Raw genomic sequence first — 21,801 nt, forward strand, 5'->3', positions numbered from 1 at the left:
TCAAACAGGGTCAAAAGCAGAATGGCGTCTTGTAGATAAATGGTCTGCTTCAGTGAGTGGAAGGAGAGGTGATGCAGAAGGCTGGAGACTTCTCTGTGGATGAGGGGCTCTTCCCTCTCAGGTTGGTTTCCTCACTCGAGATTCAGGTTGTTTAAAGTCCTTTGCCCTCTAAAAGCCCCAAGTCACGATGGTACAAAGAAGCAGAGTCTTCAAGGCCTTGTTTTCTGGTTTCTTGTGATGTTTATTATTTGATATCTCAGAGTTTTTCTCCACTCCCAGCTGAGGTCTGGACAGCGGCTGAGACATGAGGCGACTGCCCACCGATGGGACATCACCTTACATTTATACAGATAGTTACGTGTAGGTTATTTACTATTTTGTACCAATGCCTAGTGCTTACACTAAAAGGGTCACTTCTGCTTTGACCCAATCCACTCTAACTACCTTATATCATCACCACCCCAGAAGATGGAAGACAAAGAAGAAGGAGAGGGACACGAGGTACCACCCAAATTCCACCATCTTGTCCCCCATTTACCTCTATTCTAAAAATTGTAAAACTACTGAATTTTGCATCTTCTACTGTGCTAAACTACTATTTTCACTTCCTGGTGATTTGCAATTCCTCTCCTTGTGTTGGAAGTTTCTCCCATGGGCTAAGATCAAGCTCAGTGGCTTCCTGGGCTCTGTGCCAAGGTCTCCAACCTCCCTGGACTGGTTCAGCACTCCCCTGTCCAGGGCTCAAATTCCCTTTCCTGGGTCCCAGGTCATCCAAGGGGATATCCTGGACTCCAACACTTCCCCTTGCAAGTCGTACCACCATGGCTGAAGGTGGAGACAGACCTGGCAGACAGGGATTTTCAGCTGATTCGAGTGGCTCAATACAGCCCAAAAGACAAAATTTCTGATCACTAGAGCTGCCATGGCTTTTCCCCCATGCCTTCTGTCTAGGCTCTGTCCTGCTTGGGTCTTCACATCAGGTGTCTGAGAGTCCAGTGACCTGACTGACCACCCACGTCCCTTATCTTGCCTTCCTGGGTTGGCAGGTCCCCTCTGTGACTGAGAAAGTGCTGTTTAGACTGGAGACTAATGGCCTTTAAGTGGCTTGATTGTATTATGTTAAGCGTCTATAGGCTTTACCATTAGCACTAAACAGTTTATGACTCATAGCAGAGAAGCCCTTGTCCTGAAGAGTTTAAATGCTAAATGGTCCAGACAGGCAAGGCTTGGAAGAGGTAAGCTTTCCTCCTGCCTGTTGGAGAGCAGATCTAAGGAAGGCCTGAGACAGTACGTGTCTTCTTAGCGTAGAGGAGCACCTTGGCTCTAGGTCTTGTGTGTTCAGGTTTCCTGGGTAAAAATACTTCTGCCGTGGGATTTGTACAGTGAGAGAAGAATCATATTTAGTTTTAGCTTAGTTTTTGTACATGTTTTGGTTTTGAGGGGGCTTAGACACAATGTGTTGTGGGTACATCCATTTCATCAGATATATTCCCTTACTCAGTGCGTATTTACAGTGTTCTGCAGCAGGAGTCTGAATGCTCCCTCTTAAAGCAGCTAGTATGCAGGGAATCAGGCCATTACTAAATTAGTGTCTCTGTGAAAGACTTATTAAGAGACCGTATAGACAGAGAAATGACACATGCTCTGTGTAATCAGGCTCTGCTGGAACATAATTCATAGAATAATTTAAATAGAGATCTCTAATCCAACCACCTGTTCAAAGCAGAGCTGACTTCAAACTTAGATTGGGTTGCTCTGGGTCTTCTCCAGATGAGTTTGAATATCTCCAGGGGAGGAGATTTTGCCACCGATCTGTTCCAGTGCTTTTTTACCTGAATGGTGAAGAGTTTTTTCTGATGACAAATTGGACCTTCACCTGCTGCAGCCTGTGGTTGTGATGCATGACTTTCACTGAGAACACAGTATTCAATTTTGTACACTCCTTTTCATAAGATGTTGTATAATGTCATGTTTAGTAAGCAGACAGACTCTCTCACCAAGTTTATGTGTAAAAATCTGTAGGGTTTTTTTGTAGGGTCAAGTTCCCAAGGCTAGGGAGGTGACCTCAGCCTTGGATGCTTTGCTGTTTCTCTTTTCTTAGGAGCAGTGTCATGCATTACTGATGTCAAAGGGAAGTCCACCTAGTTGTTCTCCGTGTCTGGAAGGGATGCCAAGAGCTACTCCTCCACCAGTCTAGAGTAGTGCAAATATTCCACCTGCTGCACTTCTAATCTCAGCTGAACCATGCAGCCAGCAAGCTCTGGTTTCCTGCATGATAATTAAGTACTTATTTAAAAATCAAGAAGCTCAGTTCTGATCCTGCTTATTCCTGGCTGTTTACAAACTCCAGGTCGAGTTACTCTAGATTTACTCCCACATGCCTAGCAGCAGAATCAGGCCCAGTAAATAGAGCTATGAATCTTTTTAAGAGAAGCTGTTAAGAAGTAGCACATAGATTTATTGTAGCATCATGTGTGTGCAATTGTTGATGAACATCTTCTGTTGGAGGCTGAATACCTGCTGTGTTACAGCCTTGCTTTTAATGTTGAGATAGCATCTCTGCCAGCATTTTGCTGATGCACAGACAGATACCCATAAAAGGGCCAGATCTCACTTGGTGTTAAATGCATTCATGTTTCATTAAGGTTGATGGCAGTGGAAGGCACACAGTGCTTTGCAGGACGAGCGAGTCACAACGAGCCACATGCCCTATGTGCTTTTTGTGGCAGAATTATGTCCCTAGTGTATACATTGCTCTGGCTGCAAAAGGCTAACACCCTTTTCCATTCACTGGCTAGTGGCTTGGAAAGCAAGGGTCTTGAGGTTCTCTCAAATTTCTTAGTACCCAGCAAAAATTTAGAGAATAAGGATCATGCTAGTTAGCATGTGATGGGTGTTCAGATATTTCAGCCAATGCTGCTATGAGTCCTGATTGTTAAGGCTTGCAGCTTGCCTTTTAGGCTTCCTAGGCAGGAATTTGTCTGGTAGAAAGAGAACACTGCTCTGTCCAAAACTGGCATTACAGAAAAAGAAAGAAAATCTTAAAGTTCCAGGTATTAGCCTTGCTGCTTAGCCTGTGTTTCTGGCCTCATTACACTAATCCAATTAAAGATTGATGAGCAAAGAACACACACTCCCGTGAAGGGGTTTGTGTGGCAACTGCTTCCCTTCCTGGGCATCTGGAGTGGCCTAAGTTATGTTGTGCATCACCACACCTCCTCAGGCCCTGCAGACCCACTGATGCCTCCAAGTGCCGTGGTGTGTGCTCTTCTCCTGCATCGTGTCTCTCTTATTACTAATGGAGCATGGATGCATTTTAGCTGCTGGTCAGCCCTCATTAATATCCAGAGATGACAGGTTGACATTTGTAAAGAAGACTTGCATTGACCTTCATGTTGTGCATCGGTGCGGTTGCCATACAGTGCCCTGTGTGCTGGATGCTTCTCCCTGTGCTGCCTCGGGAATGCATTTGTGTTAGCAAAGGGACCGACTCCTCTGTAACCCTTTGCTGCTGTCAGGAACGCAGGCAGTGTGTCTGGATGTCTCTGCATCCCTCTGCTCATTCCAGGACTCATTGCTGTAGAGCCTTCATCCATCCCAGTGAACAGGACTCTGGAGAGTGTTGGGGTTCCACTTGTAGCTCCTTGTGGAGGTTTGTTATCTGGGTACTGAGGCCTTAATGGAAGACAGCTTTATGCCAATAGCAATGACCGATCTTCTTCCTTTTCCTGGCTCTTGTCTGGGAAAGCAGCAGAAGAAAAGGCTGTGCTGCCCAGGCATCCTGAGTGCTGTCAGTTGCCTGTCTCTCCCCCAGCCCACGCCGTCCTGGCTTGAGGATTGCTGCAGCCTGCTCAACAATGACATTTATTAACAGAGGGGGCTTTGAAAAAAGGCAGGCTGCTCCTGCAAAAGCTTCTCACTGTAACTCTGTCTCCTCTCACCAGCCCGTCTGAGGCAATGGCTGCTGGTGTTGAAATTCATTAGTGTTACCTGACAGGCGATGGAGGCTTGCTCTGTCTGTTCCCACTTCCCTGCTCTCATGTCCCTGCTTCATGCATGCTGATATTTAAAGGTGATGTGTGGCTCGTAGGCTTGTTGCACTGTGACAAGTCTGGGGGTGGTTGAGAGAACTGAGAGGGTGGAAGGAAAGCAGAGAGGGAGGGAGATGGGACCTGTCTCAGGGTTTCTGCGAAAACCCAGGGCTTTTCAGACCCTCTCCAGATGTACTGTCTTTCCACAGCTACTGCTTGTGAATTTTAAGTACAGCCATGCAGGTGTGGTTTGTCCTGCACTGATGGGGGGCAGAGAGAAATGGCACTATGTGTGCTTGGTGAGAGTGTGGTGCAGTCACCTGGCAAGGGCTTATCTGATGGAAAGCAAGGGCAGGTGGGCTTCTCTGGCCTCTTGGCTGGTCTGTGGGGTTGAGAAGTGTGTGAGTGGAGAGCCAGAAGTCTGGCAGGGAATTTGTGCTTCACTTTGGACAGAAGTTTGCACTCAGTGGCAAAGTGACTCCAGCATTGATGGGACACCTCTGTTCCAAAGCTTTCGGTTACACAGGAAAGTTGCCCCAGTCTAACCTGAATGATGAGGGAGTTGGGGTTTGAGGATTTTTTGTGAAGGTGTATGTCAACATGCTTCAGTTTTTGTAGACTGCGGTGTGGCTTGGCCTGTTCTTTGTGCCTGGGCCACTCTACTGTGCATGAGTACTGTGACATCGCCCTGACAGAAGCCTCCTGGTCTGGCACTGTGGTTTTGGCAGCCTGCAGCTGCCTCTTTGAGAGGGTATGGATCTACCTAAACTGCTTTGAATTCCTAGCTTGGCCCCTCACATAAGTGCAGGTTAAGTGCGGACAAATGCAGCTTTGCCTGTTGTGGTGCCATTTCTCTGCTAAATCTGTTCAGGTGCCTTAGCATAGATGTCACTCCCTTGCTAGCTTGCACTGTTGGGAGAGGACACCTAAGCTTTCCTCTTAGCTAGGCAGACATGCCACTCTACATCAAAACAGAGCAGCACCTCTGAGCTGTGTGGTCCAGAGCGTTGACCAGCCTTGCTTTGAACAAAGGGCCTAGCCGAGGTCTTTCACTATGGTGCTGTTGTGTGCTTCAGCATCCAAGCAGATTCCTTCTTCAGTGGAGGATTTCCAAGGCAGGAGCCTGCCAGTGCAGGTCTTTGCAGCCCAATGCACAGGTACTGGCCAAGACACAATTAAAATGTTCTGCATCTCTTGCAATGCAAGATATCCAGGGAATGGATTTTTTTGGGAGGTTAAGATCAGGTCTGTAAACCCCAAGATTTAATGTCCCTTTATCTTCCCATACAGGAACTTGTTCTTTTAACTGCCTTGATATCAATACACCCTGTATGTAGCAAGTGGCCCAATTTCTTTGTCTCCTGACATCCTGAACTCAGAGGCAGATGGACGTTAACCAGCTCTGATTAGTTGGGAGAATCAAGCATTAATTTTTTATACGCCAGAACCACCTGAGTGACGGAAATCAATTATGGCTGCCCCTCCCCCTTCCATATTAATGTGTTGGCTCTGAGCAGAGATGGAGGGACCTGTTGAAATGAGAAACCCCTATTTCTTCGTTTGACCCTCTAGATAATTAGGGTTAAATTGATATGCTATCGCACTGGTGACACATTTTATCTGCCTCTGTTTGTACAAGAGGATACAATAGTGGAGGAAGGACCAATTTGTGCCCTGCTTTAGCTAACCAGACTGAGATAAAAGGTGTCACTAGAATGATAACGTTCTTGCCTCATGCTCCTTTATTGTTGCTCAATTTGCCTTTTTTTTTTTTTTTAATCCTGTTCTTTTTCTTTCAGTACCCTTGGTCATATTTTAACTCCATGCCATCGCATAATGACGCCCTGCTAAATGTGTGTGGAGATAGGCAACTCTGGCTGACAGCCTTCCCTGATAACCAAATTCCAGCCCATCCATCACTAGGCTGCTCTCCTTAACTTAAGGAAAGTGATAACTAAAGCAAGGCCGTTTATCACCGCCGAGCTATGCGCTTCTTGCTGCCTTGGAGAGAGCTGGCTTCAACAGCAGAAATGCAGCCATGTCCCCTCACCTCCAATTTGCATCCCGTTCATCTCCAGGCCCCATTTACCCTGCAGGGTGGTGAAGCAGGGCTGAATGGAAATCTGAGCCTGGGATGGCAAAAGCACTCTGAAAATAGTGCAGAGTTGCCACTTCTGACCATGGTGGTGTTCTAAGACAGATTTAGACTTGCTTAGCTGGCGGAGGAGAGTGTGTTACCTGGTGTCCTTTGCTCTTCTGCTGAAAGGGATCTGCATTTTGGGAGCAGGCAGAAGTTATGTGGTCCCGTCTCTGCTTCTGGGAGGACAGAGCACCAGAGCTGCATTGGAGGCTGGAAAATCCCACAGCCATTTTCAAGTTTCTCTATATTGAATGCAGTTTGGCTGATGGGGTGATTTTTGAAAGCCAGCTTCCTTCCCAAGGAGTGAGAGCTTCAGTGTTTGGGAAGCCAGTTAGACCTCATTCAAAAACTGGAAGGATCATGGGATGTTGAATGCAGCAAAATGTGCCATCATTTCTCTTCTCCCTTACCTGAGGGAGGGCCAAATCCTGAGCTCTCTGCTAAAGCAAAGCTGCCCTCAGTGAGCACATTTGGCTCTGGCAAGAGGAAGAAGCCATACTGAGCATAAAAGCTTATTTATCAAATAAGTGAATGCTCAAGTGAATGGTGTCTCTCATAAATAGATATACTTCCTTACAGGCCATGGTACTTCTGTTCCCCAGGACAGCTACAGATGTGCCTTATTCAGTTCAGCCTGGAAAGATGATAGAGAAACTCCTGCCTGGTCACCAGGCTGAAGAGTGAGGGGACCACTGCAGGTGACAGTGTTGGAGCTGGGGAAAAGATTTTGCAAGGGTATTTTCCTCCCCATAGCTACTGGGAAATGTGGGTCTTGTGCAACTAAAGCCCCTGGTTCCCTGTGCCAGGAGTCCTGCATATTCGGACTAGACCAGAGCCATAAAACAATCCTTTGCTAATCCCTGCTCAGTGGATGTGACCCCAGTGGCCAAGAGCCACCAGGACTTGCATCTTCCAGCTCAGGGATAGACTTATGTTTTGGTCTGTGCTGCTGACACCCTGCCCAGGTTATAACATGACTGTTGGTCTCTTGGTGCTTGAAAAACTTGAAGCCCCTCTGCTGCTGACAAGAAATGAGGGGAGCACAAGATTGGAGGGGGAGGGGGAATGTCCTGAGGTCACACAGCTTCACAGGCAGTTTCTGGGGTTGTTACTTGTTTGCAAAAATGCATCATTTATTTAGTTGACATATTTATTTGGAGCATTTATTTTCTCCAATTAAAGACCCACTGTCCAGCGCCCAGGGCACACTGCCATCAGTCTCAGGGTGAAAATAGAACCAGACTGTCCAGTTTGCTGGGCCTTTTGGTCCCACAGGGATGGCAGTGCTTTAGATGTCATTTGTTGCACTGGGTGGTTTGCTGTCAATTCCTATGGCTAACAAGAACAATGCTGTTCTCACTTCTTCTGGGTCCTATCCAGATGCTAGGTAAATTGATAATTTTTCTTCTAACTGGAGCTAGGCTGAGACCTGTATTAATGAAAGCCTCTTGGGTTTGGAGGAGAAACAATTTCTTTTAACATACCTTTTGCTATCTTCTGTCATCATCCTCTCTAGCTAAACATGAACAGACTGAAAGAGGTTGAACTAATCAGGTGCCTATATTTAGACCAGTTGTTTGTTTTAAATGGTTCCTTTTCTTGTGATCTTTCTTGATTTGGGCACCAGCAAAAAGCAGCTTTCCTGGAGAAAGAGCTTTCTCAGCATGCTGCGTGGGCCTGGTCGGGTCTGTTCGACTAAGGGATATCATGGACATCTGTGTAATGATTTTAAAATGCATGGGCCAGGCTGCTGTTTGTGTGGCAGTGTGCAGTTGTGAGGAATGACTCCAGGTGCTTTATTTCAGTGGTGGTGTCAGATGAGCTGTGCCCAGGGATGGGATTGTGCTGTCGACTTGCACTACTTTCCCTGCAAGTGGCCCTGCTTCTTGCAAGCTCGTTCTTTTGACAGCCATCCTGCCTTCAAAGAGATTCCTCTGGACATTCTTATTCAAATATGTTTGTATGATTTAAATGATTGGTCTTACATTACATGTACATCTTCTCAGGACCAGGCATTTGACTTTGGCATAGGAAGTCTATCAATTTCTTAGCCTAAGCAGGGCAAAGGTACTACACAGGTGGATCCCAGTGTGTGCTGGCTCTGTTGGCCCCATATTCCCAGGAGGTTCCTCTGGATATCTTTCCCAGCTTCCTTCCTTTTCTTTCTATAGAAATGGAGGAGTCACCAAGACCAAACTGCTCTGGTACTGCACTACCCTGGGTCTCACATTATCTCCAAGTGTATTATCTGTGTTGCTCCTTCATCTCCTTACTTGGGGAAATGTCTGGAGAGATCTTTCCCTGTTTACCAAAGGGTTTGGAGCTGGACTAACCATGCAGGTACTGCCTGGGATGGTGCACCTTAGGGTGTTTATCTTGTGTCCACTTCTCACCAGAGTTTGTTCCTGTATTTCAGTCTTGAGTCTGAAGATTAGTCTGGTCTATTCACACTTTCCTGCTTGGAGAGCAGGAGAAGACTTTGCCCTGGACAAGGTGGTCTGTGTTTGGATGTTTGAGTAGCTGATGCTGGCACTTATAGCTCTTCCTCCTCCACTACAATCTCCTCCCACAACCCCCATGTGCCTGAGGAGTTGGATGATTCCCCACCCTCTCTGTTTGCAAAAGCTGATTTCTGGGGTTGTGACTTTTAACATGCACAAACAGCGCTAATTTAGTCATTTATTTAGTTGACATATTTATTTGGGATGTTCCTTTGCTTCACTTAAAGATCGTGTGACCAGTGCCCCAGGCATGCTCAGCAGTATGTGAATGAACAAGATCCATCAATTACTCTTGATCAGATCAAAGTGGCCAGGAAATACTCACATAACTCATGTCCCTGCACAGGCTTGGCTGGAGCCACACGGTTTGCGACTCAGCATTCCCCGGCTGAGGGGCACATCCTCGCTCCCCTGCTAACACATTGGGATCAGCACAGAGTGGGAGAACAGCTTTTCTGAGGTGCTGCTGTCCCTTCAGGCAGTCCACCTCCCTTACTGATGCTATTTTGTTTTGAGCCCTATTCCATCAGCTTGCTGTAGAAGGGGAGAGGATCAATACATGTGCTCAAAGCTCTGGCTGCTGTGCTCACATCCCTAATGAGACAGTGCACCACCTTGTTACTTCAGAGTTGTGTCTGCTCTCTTCTTTCAAGCATCTGCCTGGAAAACAGAGTCTGCTTTCTTTGCCCTACAGCATTGCTATCCAGAAAATAAGTGCTTTAGTACCTCCTAACCTCCTTCATATCTCTTTTGATGTTTTAACCATAAAGGCCAAATGGAGAAGCACCAGGGCATGAGAGGTGAATTGTCAGTCCTTTTGTCTGCCCTGTAAGCTGCTGGCAGAGCAGGATGGTTTTGCAGGGATTTGTGATGGGTTTGCTTAGCCAAGGACAGCCTGGATACTCCGGTCATGTTTGTGTGTTAGCCAGTGTAGAGAAGAGTTGAGTGCTGCACTTGTACACAGTTGTTCAAAATGTATAGTCTAAAAGGTTTCAGCAGCCCGGATGTATGTAAGTCTTAAGCCAAGCTGTACTCTCATGAGATTTTTTTGCCAAGAGCTATGGTGTTTCTGATGTGCAGCATGATGTTACAGCAGACTTGAGAGTCTTTTCCATCTCTGAGCGAAATGCACTTAAGAAAACAGAGTTTGTGTTGTCAAGACACTGATTAAATCAAACTTGCTCTCTCTCTCTTACAGGTTACCAGGACAATGCCAGTATTTAGGGCTGCCGGTTGCTGATTACTTCAAACAGTGGATTAATCTGAAAAAGGTACTTCTGTGCAAACTGCCATGGTCCCTATCTCCCTGTCTCCCTCCTCCCCTTGTCCTTCACTTTTCCTCTTTAAGGAGGTGTCTAATAACTACTGCTGTTTTGCATTGAAATGAGTTATTTTCTCAGAAGCTGGGCTGAGCGAGTTCTCCAGCTCCCTATTGTATCTCCTCTAATAGAGTCTTACTGTACTTGATGGAATGTGTTCTGCAGCTGGGGAGAATCCCATTGTGGCAGGCACAGTGCAATGTCTCTGCATAATATTGGGACACTATGAGACCCGTTTTCAGTGAAGGTTGTGTTGTCACCAGTACTGCTGACTTTGTTTTGTTTTGCAGCCATATAAGGCTCCTAGGAGCATGGTTCCCGTCAGATGAAATTCCGGTTAATAAATGTGGAAATACTCAAATATAAAAATCAGCATTTCTCTTTGTGGCATGGGGAAAGGGAGCTGTCTCAGCAGCACATCCACCTAAGAATCAGTGATCACTTTGCTGAGCAAAATGCCTTGGACTGGGTACTGTCTGGTGCTCCACGCCTTCACTGGGTGGTTAAGGAGCAGCATGCTGTGCATCCACAAGGACTCCCTGCACTCATCTTCTGCTGCTTCATCTGCACAGAAAAACATGGTGATGCCATAAGTCACAAACCAAGTGGGAAGAAAAGAACAAATGTTATTACAAGCAGGAGCAGGGTGAGGGAGAAATCTGCGGTCTCTGCACAAGAGAATTTGGGGTGGCCCTCCTGGTTAAACCTTTAGATGAGTAAGATTCCCTTCCCCCATCCAATTTAGTGCTTTATTTGGGTATCTATGCCTTTTCCTGGTTATTAAGGGTCTCAGTAAGCGGAATTTTCTTATAAACAGCTCATTGCTCTTGCGGGCTTTTCTTTTGTTCTTTTATTTATTTATTGTTTTAAATGGAAGCGTGAGTGACAGGCTGAGCGGCCGCAGAAGGACAATTTGCATGATCTGTTCCGTCAAATAGGGTAGAACATGAACTTAACAAGGGATGCTGGCAGCACATTCCTGGCTGAACTTGTCAAAGGGTCTTGTATTTCCCTGCTGTCAGAGCAAATCTTTTGGCTGATTGCTGGTCCTTGGTAAATGAAATCTGAAAGCACATTGGGGCATTCTGCAGTTCAGTGACCATTAATGATCGCCATTTGAAGTTCACTAAACTTCCGGTGAATGGATAGCAGCTATATAACCAGCAGGTTGATGGCTGCAGAATAATAATACTAAAAAAAAAAAAAATCCCTATGTACCATGATGTTTGCTAAGAAGTAGGTTGATCCAACCATGCTCCTCCTCTGGGCCTCAGGATGAATGACTTATGGCACTTTCCCATAGTTCAAGGCTCCTGGATTTAGTGTGTTAGGAGCTGGGATTCCTCATTATATAGATATCCAGGCAGGTGTCTCTTCTACAAGGTGAGCGTTCATGTATTGCATGTCAGCAAATATTGTGATACTAAGCTGAGGGCTGCTAAGCATCCATGAAATCCCAAGCACAGAGCTAAAGACAGGAGCAGGAGGGAAGTTATTACAGTGAAATGTTCCCCTTTCCAGCTCCCTGAAAGGGTCACATGCTGAGCATGTAGGATGGGGGCTCGTGGGTTGGGTTGTCCTCCTCTGCAGATGTGTTACTTGGAAAGTAAAGCTTCAACCTCCTTCAGATTGTGGAGGAAAGGGGATGTGAGAAAGAAATGTTGATCTTCTTCCAACCCCTCTAGTCCCTTAAAAACAATGAAGTTTTTCTGACACTTGAATACCTGACATGCTCTGAACACAGAATGGTTCCAGGGACCCTGCGTCCCTCTGGAAAGTGACCAATGTTGCAGAGGAGAGCAGAGACCTCTTCTGTCTGTGGCCAAGAGCTGCTTCTCCTGGGACTTGCTCTTACCCTGGGGTGGTGATCTTTCTATGTCACACACTGCTTTCAGGTGCTTGTGGGGCAACTGCCTATGTGTTTTCACAAGAGAGAATTTCCAGCCTAGATAACTAACTCTGTCCAAGCAGATGGACCCAGTAGAGACTCAGTCTCTATTGAATGAGCTCCCAGTGTGAGACAGATAAGAGTGGACAGGTAACTAGCCCTCCCATTCTTCCCTGCATAGCTCAGGTGGCCCTTTTTCCCCTCCCTCTGGCACATTCCTGACTTAGAAATACCTCCTAGGCTGAGTCTGCCTCTAACTTGATCCATGAAGTAAGTGAAGGTGTTGGAGGGTGGGTTGGGCTTGCAGAGTCATATGATGATTTTTAGGTCATGGGTAATGCAGACATTTGAATGTTTCAGATCTCAAGAAAACAGGCACATATAACAGAGAGCAGTTTCCTGAAGGATGGCCCCACCTGCACCTGCTGTATCTTCTTTGAGTCTTTGCTTATGAGCAGTGATAACAAGAGGACCTTTCTGAAATTAGGGAGCTCCTGCTGCAACTACCAGGCTGTGCTGAAATAGGATAACATACAGACAAGTTTGTGTACCTATGTGTATTACAGTAGCAACAAAATATGTTCCAGATTCCTCTGCTGATGCACACACAGCTTCCAGTCCTCTTTGTCTCTGTTTTGTACCGTTTCAAAAAACAGTCCTTGTCTGAACTCTCTCTGCCAGCACGTGGGATGCTCCAGAGCTCAGCAGATCTTCCTCCTTCAGTGGTGAGAGTCTTTCTCAGAGTTCATTTGCCAATAAACTTCCCTTTTTACTGTGTGCTTCAGGAGCAGTTGAGGTGAGAACTTTGTGCCTACAGGCAGCTTTCACAGTTTCCAAGACTTGCCTCACGGGCAAGCTGGAGACAGGAATGGCCGCCAGTAGTTGTCACGCATGCTTTGCCTCAGGCAAACCTTGTTGGATTGATCTGGCCGTTCAGATGGTGGTGAGCTCCACATCTGACTGCTACAGTGGTGGCCACAGTGTCTTGGGATATGTAAAAAAGCCTTCTGTGGAGGAGATGGGGTGGGAGGAGAAAGCTGCCTTGACCTCGTTTGCTGAAGTTTTACCTTGCCCCGTGCCCCCCCAGCCTGCTAATGCATCCCTTCCGTCAAGCCTGATCGGTGTTTGCTGACATTTTTAATGTCACTGAGTGATCTTGTATCTCTAGTGAACTGTCAGTGTAGAGCTGACTCGGGGCAGAGAGTTTATCATGTTCTTCACTTCGATTAGCTCAGCCTTGTGGGAGGGGAGCAGAAAGCAGAGGAGGCTTTCTTTGAATGCTGCAGCATTTCAGATATCCCCCTAAACCATCTCAGTAGAAAGCCACCATCCCATCTGCCAGTTCTCCTTAGGTACCTGTCATGTTGATCTGCAGAGGCCCCATGGGTTAGGACTGAGGTGCAGAACCTGAGCTACATCATGGAGCTGCATGCTCAGGGTGGAAATACCAGAGAGTTCTTGTCAGGAGAGAGGGGCGCCAGTTGAGTAATGTGTGCAGAAAGCAGGAGGCTATGGGTCAAGATCTATGCAAAAAGGAAAGCTGCTGCAGCTAGCAAGCTACAACCAAGCTGCTGCCCTGAGAGTATCCTCAGGTAGCTTGGGTAAATCCATTACTGCTTATTCTAACACAAGGATCAGCTCTCATTTGTGCTCCCTCTGCTCTTTCAGGGGCTTCTGTGGTTTGTTTTCCAGATCCCACTAGAGTTAGCAGCATGGTTGGTCCCATGATGAATTCTCACCCCTGGGGCTGGAACCAGTTCAGTGTTAGACTGAGGACACAATGCCTGCAATCACAGGGTATCCAGGAGCCTGGGAATGGGAAACCCAGCAGGCAGTAGGAGTTGTCAGCACCACTGAGCTCGGAGCATATCACTGAAGGGAGAGAGGTTTAAAGGAGGGAGGAGGTAGAAGAAGAGGGGTGAAGATAGATTTTCTTACAATGAGCTTGTGCAAGAAGAATGTTAGAAAGATGATGAGGATATCAAAATAGCCAGACCAAATATGTAACCCAGATTGTCTTTAATGCCAGAGACCAGTAGCCAATGCTTGCAGGTGTAACACAGAAATCATGGCTTGAGTCAGCTTTCTCTGATTCCCAGCAGTTGTCTCACCAAGAAATGAGACCTGCCCCTGGACCACCCAATATCTAGCACCCACTGTTTTTACCATGCCTGTCTACCAGAAACTTGAACACCCTTTTCTGAATCTGCTCATGCCTTCAGTTTCTACAGCATCCTGCGGCAATGACTTTTGCTATTTAGTTATGCATCAATTATACTCTGTTTACTCATACATTGTGTGAAGGTGCAGGTCCCTTTGTTTCTTTTAAACCTATTATCAGATCATTTTCTTGGACCTAGGTCTTGTATTGTGTAAAAGAACACATATTTCTAGTTCTTCTTCATGGTGTTACTCTTGATTTGAGACATGAGTCATATTCTTGCTCAATTGTCTTTTCCAGCACAGCAAAACTTGTTGGAGGGCTGGCACAAAGGCACCTGTGGGCTCTGTGACTCTAGAACTGGCTTGTGGAAGTTGTTCTTAAGATATGTACACTATCCTGATCTTCCATTTATACTGTGGATGTTTTGCAGTTAAAAGATAAGAGGAGTGTTTTATATATCCACTAAGGATATATATTGTCCTTATTTCTCAACTTATTTTTTTTAGAAGACAATCTTCATACCTATCACAGAGTTGTTTCTTTCTCCACACAGCTATCCTGGCATCTTTGACCATCTTTGATTTTTGTTCAGAGGATGCAGCATGTCTTTAGGTACAGTAATAGTGGCTGCTTTAGGAGTGACAGAAAACTGATCTCAGTTTGACATCCTCCTGAAATTCAGGGGAGTTTTTATGAAAGGCAAGAGTTGAATGATGTGTGTGAAGCAATGCAACTTTCCTTCTCTGGGCATGATGAAACAGGGTTGACAGAGCCTTGGGGAGCACAACCTGACCATGCTGAGGTGCTGTGGCTGTGCACAGAGCTGGCCTTTTCCAGGGTCAACCTTTATTGATCTGTAGATATTCCTGTTCGGAAGCAAACTGTTAATACACATTCACAAATCTTTTAAGGTCACCTACTTGCATTGTGAAATCTGTCAGAGGAAGCTTGTAATAGGATGTTTTTGTTAATATTTGGCTACTAGAAATAAACACATCTTAAACAAACAAAAATTTGCTAACAGCTTTCTGTCTCTCCTCTGAATTAACAATTCATTCTGCCTTTGGGGTGGGAGGAGGGGCTCTGAATACTTCTCAGGCATTTGGTGCTGAAGTGTCTTGAGTGCTCTGGATGAAGATCGTTGAAATGGGTGAGAAATGGTTTATGTGTTAACCCATATATTTGGAAGTTGCTTTAGTGAGGTCTAACTTCTTGAGGACTTAGAGCAATTGTTATCAATTTCCTTTATTGAGTAACTGGCTGCAGGGAATATAAAATACCTGGTAAAGTTAAAAATGCCACAGGAAGGACTCCTCAGGCAAAGCGCTTCATGGCCAGAGCATCAACCACATGAATAAATGTTGCCTCCTAACTGCAAAGAACTGTGCCCAGGGCTTTGCTGGTTTGCAGGTATGGGGTTCTGTTCTGAGACTCTGTCAAACCTTCCTTCACTGGGACTTGGGTTTGGGCTTGGTTCCTCACCCCATCAGTGAAGCTCTTGGCTTTGGAAAGTCTCAGAGGTCAGAAATGGGAGAGGTTGTGAAAGGAAGCACAAGGATAAGTGTGAATCCAGGACTAGGGAAGTAAAGGCATCTCTTTCACAGAGATGAAGAAAGGAAAATGTCTGTGGAATGCATTGGTTCATAGTTGGAAGGAAATGGAAGGAACTGCTTATAACAGCAAAATGACTGTGCTTAATAAATGCTTTGCTCTGTATTTACAGAAAGGCAGAGGTTGCCGTATTGCTGAGCAAGAGGTATGTTGTGTTACAACACAAATTGTGTTGTGTTACAACGCAAATTTCTGATAAAGTCAAGTGGTGAATTGGTTGACATTTTGCATAGCTGGTTTACAGGAGTTTTAAAGAGCTGGCTGAGATACCCTGGACTATTAATAAGTCTTTGAACATGGGTGAAGTTCTAGAGGACTGGAAGAAAGCTAATGTTGTACCAGTAATTTAGAAGGGCAAATGGGATGACCGATGAAGTAATTATAGCCCTATCATCTTGACATTAATTCTGGGCAAAGTAATGAAAAGCCAGATATCATAGTTGATTAATAAAGAATGAAAAGAGGGTAATATAATGCCAATCAATGTGGATTTATGGAAACTAGATCTTTTTCAAACTAACTTGATATTTTTTTTATGAGAATACATGTTTGGTTGATAAAGGTAACCATGTCAATGTAATATACTTCTGGAAAGCATTTGACTTGGTACCTTATGACATTTTGATTAAGAAACAAGAGTGATACAAAATCAACATGGCACACATTACATTGATTAAGAAAGAGCAAACTGACAGCTCCTAGCATTTAATTGTAAATGGATAATCATCATGGAGTGCATGTCTTCCTAGTGGGGTCCCACAGGGATCTATTTCTCAGACCTCTTGTATTTAACACTTTTGTCAATGCTCTGAAAGAAAACATAAAAATCATTTTCGATACCATGCGCAGATACTGCATCCAGAAGGCGGCTGCTGTTGGATTTATAAACAGGTAATGGTGAGGAGGAGCAGAGGGGCTGGATTATTTCTTTCTTTGGGTCTGATTTGACCAGTATGGGATGTTTGATCCCATCTGCATCAGAAAGAATTCTGGAAACTTGAAGACTGGATGAGAACTGCAAGACCAGAGGAGCACTCGCCATGCAGTAACAGCTGGGAGCCATTTAGGGTACTAGACAAGGGTAAGGGCTGTAGTTGCCAAGTATCTAAAGGGAGAGCCAAGATGTGACACGAGGTTCCTTCACAGAAACAGACAAAAGCGTAAGCAGTTCCAGTTCCTGGAAGCCAAAGCAAGGTAATTCAGGTGCAGACCTTTACAGTGTGGGGTAATTAACCATTGGAACAACTTACCGAGGGCTGTGGTGGATTTTCCAGTTCAGGAGGGAAGGCTTTTTTCCTAAAAACATCAGCTGTGGTTCAGACAGGAATTTGGGGCGGTGCTGTTGCCTGTGCAGGTCAGGCCAGCCGATCGTGGCTGTTTCTTCCACCGTGATGATCTTTGCTCGTCCGTCTCGCATGGCTCTGACTGCTCTGTTCCCTTGCAGGGAGAGCACTCTCCAGGGCTCCTGGCATGGGGAGCACAGACAGCACGAACAACACAGGGCTGGGAATGGAGGGGGAAGCATCCCAGGGAATGTGGCACCTCTGGCACAGGCAGAGGAGCCCTCCCGCTCCAGGGCTGGAGCACAGCAGCCATCCACGACTTCTCCTTTAAATCTGTCGTGCAGCTGTCTGAACTCTGAAATTTCTTTCACTCTCTCCCTCGCCTTGTTAACATGTGTTGCCTTTGGGGTAATCAGGGAAAAAATATTATGTCCTTTTACAATTACCGGGTTTTGGAATATTAAAATGTCTCTCTGCATCGGCAGTGTTATTTTGATTGGTATTCTAACCTTTGACTAGCCCATAAAGCGAGCCGCTCTTCAAGCCAATATTGCGGGACTGAAATTTAATTCCGAAATGATTCCAGATAATAGGGAGACAGATAATATATGCATGAAGGATATTATGTTTGGACTAAATGCAGCAGGGCCAGGGCTTGGGAGTTGAATAATAGCCCAGAGTGAGTTATAATCTGTGGGACAGAAATACCTTACTGTCAGGGCCAGGAGAGGAACTCTTAAATCAAAGGGAGGGAGATGAGGAGGGAGTTGAGGATAGTCATCTCAAGGGGAAAGGGCATCCAGGAGAGGCCTTAAAGGAGCAGCCCTTTCTGTCCTTTTGCAGAACAGCCTGTCCTTCCTTTCTTACTTAATAAGGATTGCTGAGTAAAAACGTACTTCCAAGAAAGACCAATAGGCAGGAGATTCTGGAAGTTCTTGGCAGTCTTCTCCCTTTTGTCTTCTTGGATTCATTAGAAGAAGCTACACCGTGGGTTGATGTCTCAGTTTCCCTACAAGTTGTACCAGATGGACTAAGGGGTGGTGGTTGTAATGGGTTTGCAATACATGCTAAGGTAGAGTGCTCACATAATACAGAGTAATCATCAGGGTTGATTTTGACATCCACTTTCACATAAAACAAAGCACAGGCACGGTGTGTGGGCTACGTGGACAGGAGTTGTTCAGGGCTCTGGCAACCTTCTCAGCCTGGGACTCACTGCCAGGCAAGGCTGTCTCCCTCCCTCAGAATTGCTGCCTAAATTGGTGACTGGAGACACAGAGTAGAAGTATCTTCTGTGACAGCAGAGGTAGAAATTCAGTGACTTTTAAACACTGTAGGCTTTAAGAAACAACACCTCCCTCTGGGCTCTCTGTACCAGGGAAGGGAACTTGAGGTTTTTGCTATTTACTCCTCTACAAGTGGCACTTTGTGCTTTGCCAGCAGCTTCCAAGTGTGATGGAGTAGTCAGCAGGATGCTCTCCATTCTGCAGTAGCTCAGTCCTATAACTTAACCTGCTGGGCAAGGTGTTGGGAGCTTTCTGTAGCTAGACTTTGCAGAACATTGTGGATGACCGTGCTGCCAGCTGTCCTGGGAGGAGGGGAACTGAGCAGGCAGAGATGGAGAATGATGTCTGCTGCTGGGTGACACAAACCCATGTCAATATAACAGGCTTTGGCTCAGTGGCACAAGCTTATAGTTTCAACTTAATGATCCCAGCCTCACATTTCATTTCCTTTCCTTGCAGTCTCAGGAGCTGGTCTTGATACAGCTGAGAGGGGCTCTAGATGCAGCCTGGAGGCTTCACTGGTTTCAGATGACTTGAATGATAACATACATGCCCATCTCAGGAGGGCAGAAATTAAAACTGTCCATTTTTGCCTATATCAAATCATTTTGTGTTTCTCTCTCCTTTGGTTTTTGGTTTTGGGGTTTTTTTTTGTAAATTACATCATCAAAACACAGGAGCAATTTTCTGTGGAACTTGCGTCTGTACAAATTGTTCAGAGAGACAGGAAAGATGTGATCCTTTGAGAGTTAATGTAAGTTATATGGAAGCCACTTAAGAGTTACTCCAGGGTAAAGGAGATGCCTGAGTATTTTAGAGCTATTAACAACAAGCTCTTCCTGAAAATTCCTTCCATCTTTCTGTCCTTGTAGCTATGCTGCATGTTTTCTCATGGCATCTCACACAGAGGTTAACTTCTTTACCATCAGGGGTTCTCCTACATTCTCTTTTGCTAATACATACTAAAATGTGCTAACACATACTAAAATGTGTTCACCTCTTTTCCTAGGCCGGGTGTTTTGCAGCCTGGTCTTAGCCTTTAGAACAAATGAGTTTCACATATAGCATTCAGGGAGGACTTGGCTCAGGTGGAAAAACCTAGAGAGGAACACAAGGGTCAGAGAACTGGAAAACATGACTCCAGAGGAAGATTGAGGGATTTAGAGGACAAAACTCCAGCTGCACTAGGGGAAGTTTAAGTTGGACTTTAGGAAGAATTTCTTCACAGAAAGGGTGATTCGATATTGAAATGGGTTGCCCAGGAATGTGGTGGGGTGACCGTCCCTGGAGGTGTTTGAGGAAAGACTGGATGTCGCATTCAGTGCTGTGGTCTGGTTGACAAGATGGTGTTAGGTCATAGGTTAGACTCCATGATCTCAGAGGTCTTTTCCAGCCTAATTGGTTCTGTGATCTGGGATGTTCAGCCTAGAGAAGACTAAGCAGAAATCATTTTTGAGGAATGAAAGTGCTCAATTTCTGACTGGTTGTGGTGTATGGCTCTCAATCACATCCTTACCTGCTGCAAGATCAGTAAGCACTCTCCATGGATAAGAACAGGAATATAGACCTCTAGCTCTTGTGAGTTCAGAAGAATGTGGTGGGGATGGTTTGGGTAGAGCTGGTCCTACCTTGAAGCAGACAGTAAGTCATCACTTCTCCCCTCCTGCTTGCTGTGTGTGCTATGATACTACTTCCTTTGCCCTGGGACTGGGACACAGGCTGTCTGCATTCCTTGGGACACATCACTGAAACTCAAGAGTATGTGCACAGGGAAAGAAAGGGTATTTCCCTTGGGTGCCATGTGCAGTCTCCACTCTCCTCCTGATGCTGTCTGCCCAAATTCCAGATGTTTGAACTGAGAAAATTCCAAGGCAGACTTTATTATTTGGCAGTGCCTTTGGGCTTCAAGTAAGAACCAGGGCCTCCTGTAGCCACATGTGATACAGAGGGCTCTCAGGTAAGGTCAGAAGGTATTGATTCAAGAGAAACTGAGGAGCACAATTGTGTTCCCTGGCCTCATGTAGCCTGCAGCTACTGGACAAAGCAGAGAGGAGAATTTTTTGCCTTTGAGCTTTTTTTAACCAGGGCAAAAGATTTGCCTTTTAGGTGAAATTCTGAGCATCAGTTTGCTGAGCACACCACAATGGTCACTTTACTGAAAGCATCATTGTCTATGCAAGTGGTTGGAGGCAGGTTGGCATTTGTGATTTTTTGTATGCACACTGTTTTAGCTGCAGGCGAAAGGCAGCTGCTCAGACCTTGCGTGCTGCTCTTCCTGCTGAGTGCCATATTGCTCAGCTGCTCCTCACTGTGCCTGCATTCCCCATGCTGGGGGATTTGAACATCTGTCCCCTGCACCAAGGAGCCTCCTGGTTTCCATCTGGCTCTGTGTGTGTGCTGCTGCTGAGGTTAAACATACTGCTCAGACCTTTGTTCCATGGGTCTGGTTGCTGCTTCCAGGTTGAGGAAGGAGCTGTGCTGACACTCCTGATCCTGCCTCTTTATGGAGGTGTGTGCTGTAGGGACCAAAGACAAAAGTTTTAGAAAGAGCTTGCACATAGACTTGGTGCCCTCAACATGGCAGGCCAGGAGCAACCCAGGGGAACCACAAGAATGGTCAGAATTAGGCCTTTGTGAGCTGGATGTCAGTCTGGCACAGGTCTGGCATTTCACCTGCACACAGTACTGTGGCTGTGCCTACAGGGCACTGCTGCTGTTGGCAGAAGCTGGGCCCTCCAGTCTCACCTGCCTGTTTATGTGAAGCTGTGGAGCATCCTGCATTTCTTCGCTACTCAAGTACTGAGGTGTGCCAGAGGGGCTGGAACCTTCTTTGTGCTCTAGTATTGTGAGAGGGAAGCCAACTCCAGGCTTGACATAGCTCCATGCAGTCAATACCCCAGAGCAAAGCTGGAGGAGAAGGGATTAGAGGCAGGGCATGTTTTACAATAATCCTGCAACATGTGCTGCATTCCAGGCCAGGAGGAGCTGGGAGTTGAAGGCACAAATGTGTGAAAAATGGCCTTTCCTAGAGTCCCATGGGAAAGGCAATGGACAGAGCATTCCTGCATCCCAGCCCTTTGTCTAGAGCTTTACTTGAGTACCAGCTGTGCTGCCTAGTGCCTGGGAAAGGAGCTGGTTTACTCAGCATTTATTTGAAAGACAGGAGCTCCATGTAGGAGCATGAAAGTAGGCTTTTGCAGCTCTCCAGGAAGGCATGATGGGCTATCAGATCTTCTAGCCTTGGGGATTAAAGCACTAACTGGTTTGGTCCTCATTGTCCTACCAAGCCAGCATAGTTACAAAAAAGAGAGTGACTGCTTGCCATCACCACCAGCAACAACTGGTTTATAATAGCCATTGGCTTACCTGTAAGTGGGAAGAACAGAACTTTTTTTTTTTTTTCCTTTTTCTTTTTTTTTTTTTTTTTTTTTTCTTTTTTTTAAATGACATGTTCCTGGTGCCCTGTGCCATGTGTGATGCACTGTCCTACTGAAAGAGTTGGGACTTTGCTCCTGGTGTCTTGGCTGGGAAGGTGTGGGTGTGCAGCCACTGCCCCATTGCACAGAAGCACAGCAGGG

General features: G+C 45.9%; 1 protein-coding gene across 2 annotated transcripts in view; it reads left to right on the forward strand.

Moving 5' to 3' along the window:
- ERI3 (ERI1 exoribonuclease family member 3) overlaps window positions 1-21,801 on the forward strand; it is a 130,730-nt gene that overhangs the window by 42,642 nt on the left and 66,287 nt on the right. For both annotated transcript variants that reach the window (XM_083868094.1, XM_083868095.1), the window contains exon 6: window positions 9,871-9,943. In XM_083868094.1, the coding sequence (XP_083724220.1) occupies window positions 9,871-9,943 (73 nt within the window). The remainder of the gene's footprint in view (window positions 1-9,870; window positions 9,944-21,801) is intronic.

This window comes from Zosterops lateralis (assembly GCF_965231275.1).
Source record: "Zosterops lateralis genome assembly, chromosome: 9".
Classification (NCBI taxonomy): Eukaryota; Metazoa; Chordata; class Aves; order Passeriformes; family Zosteropidae; genus Zosterops; species Zosterops lateralis.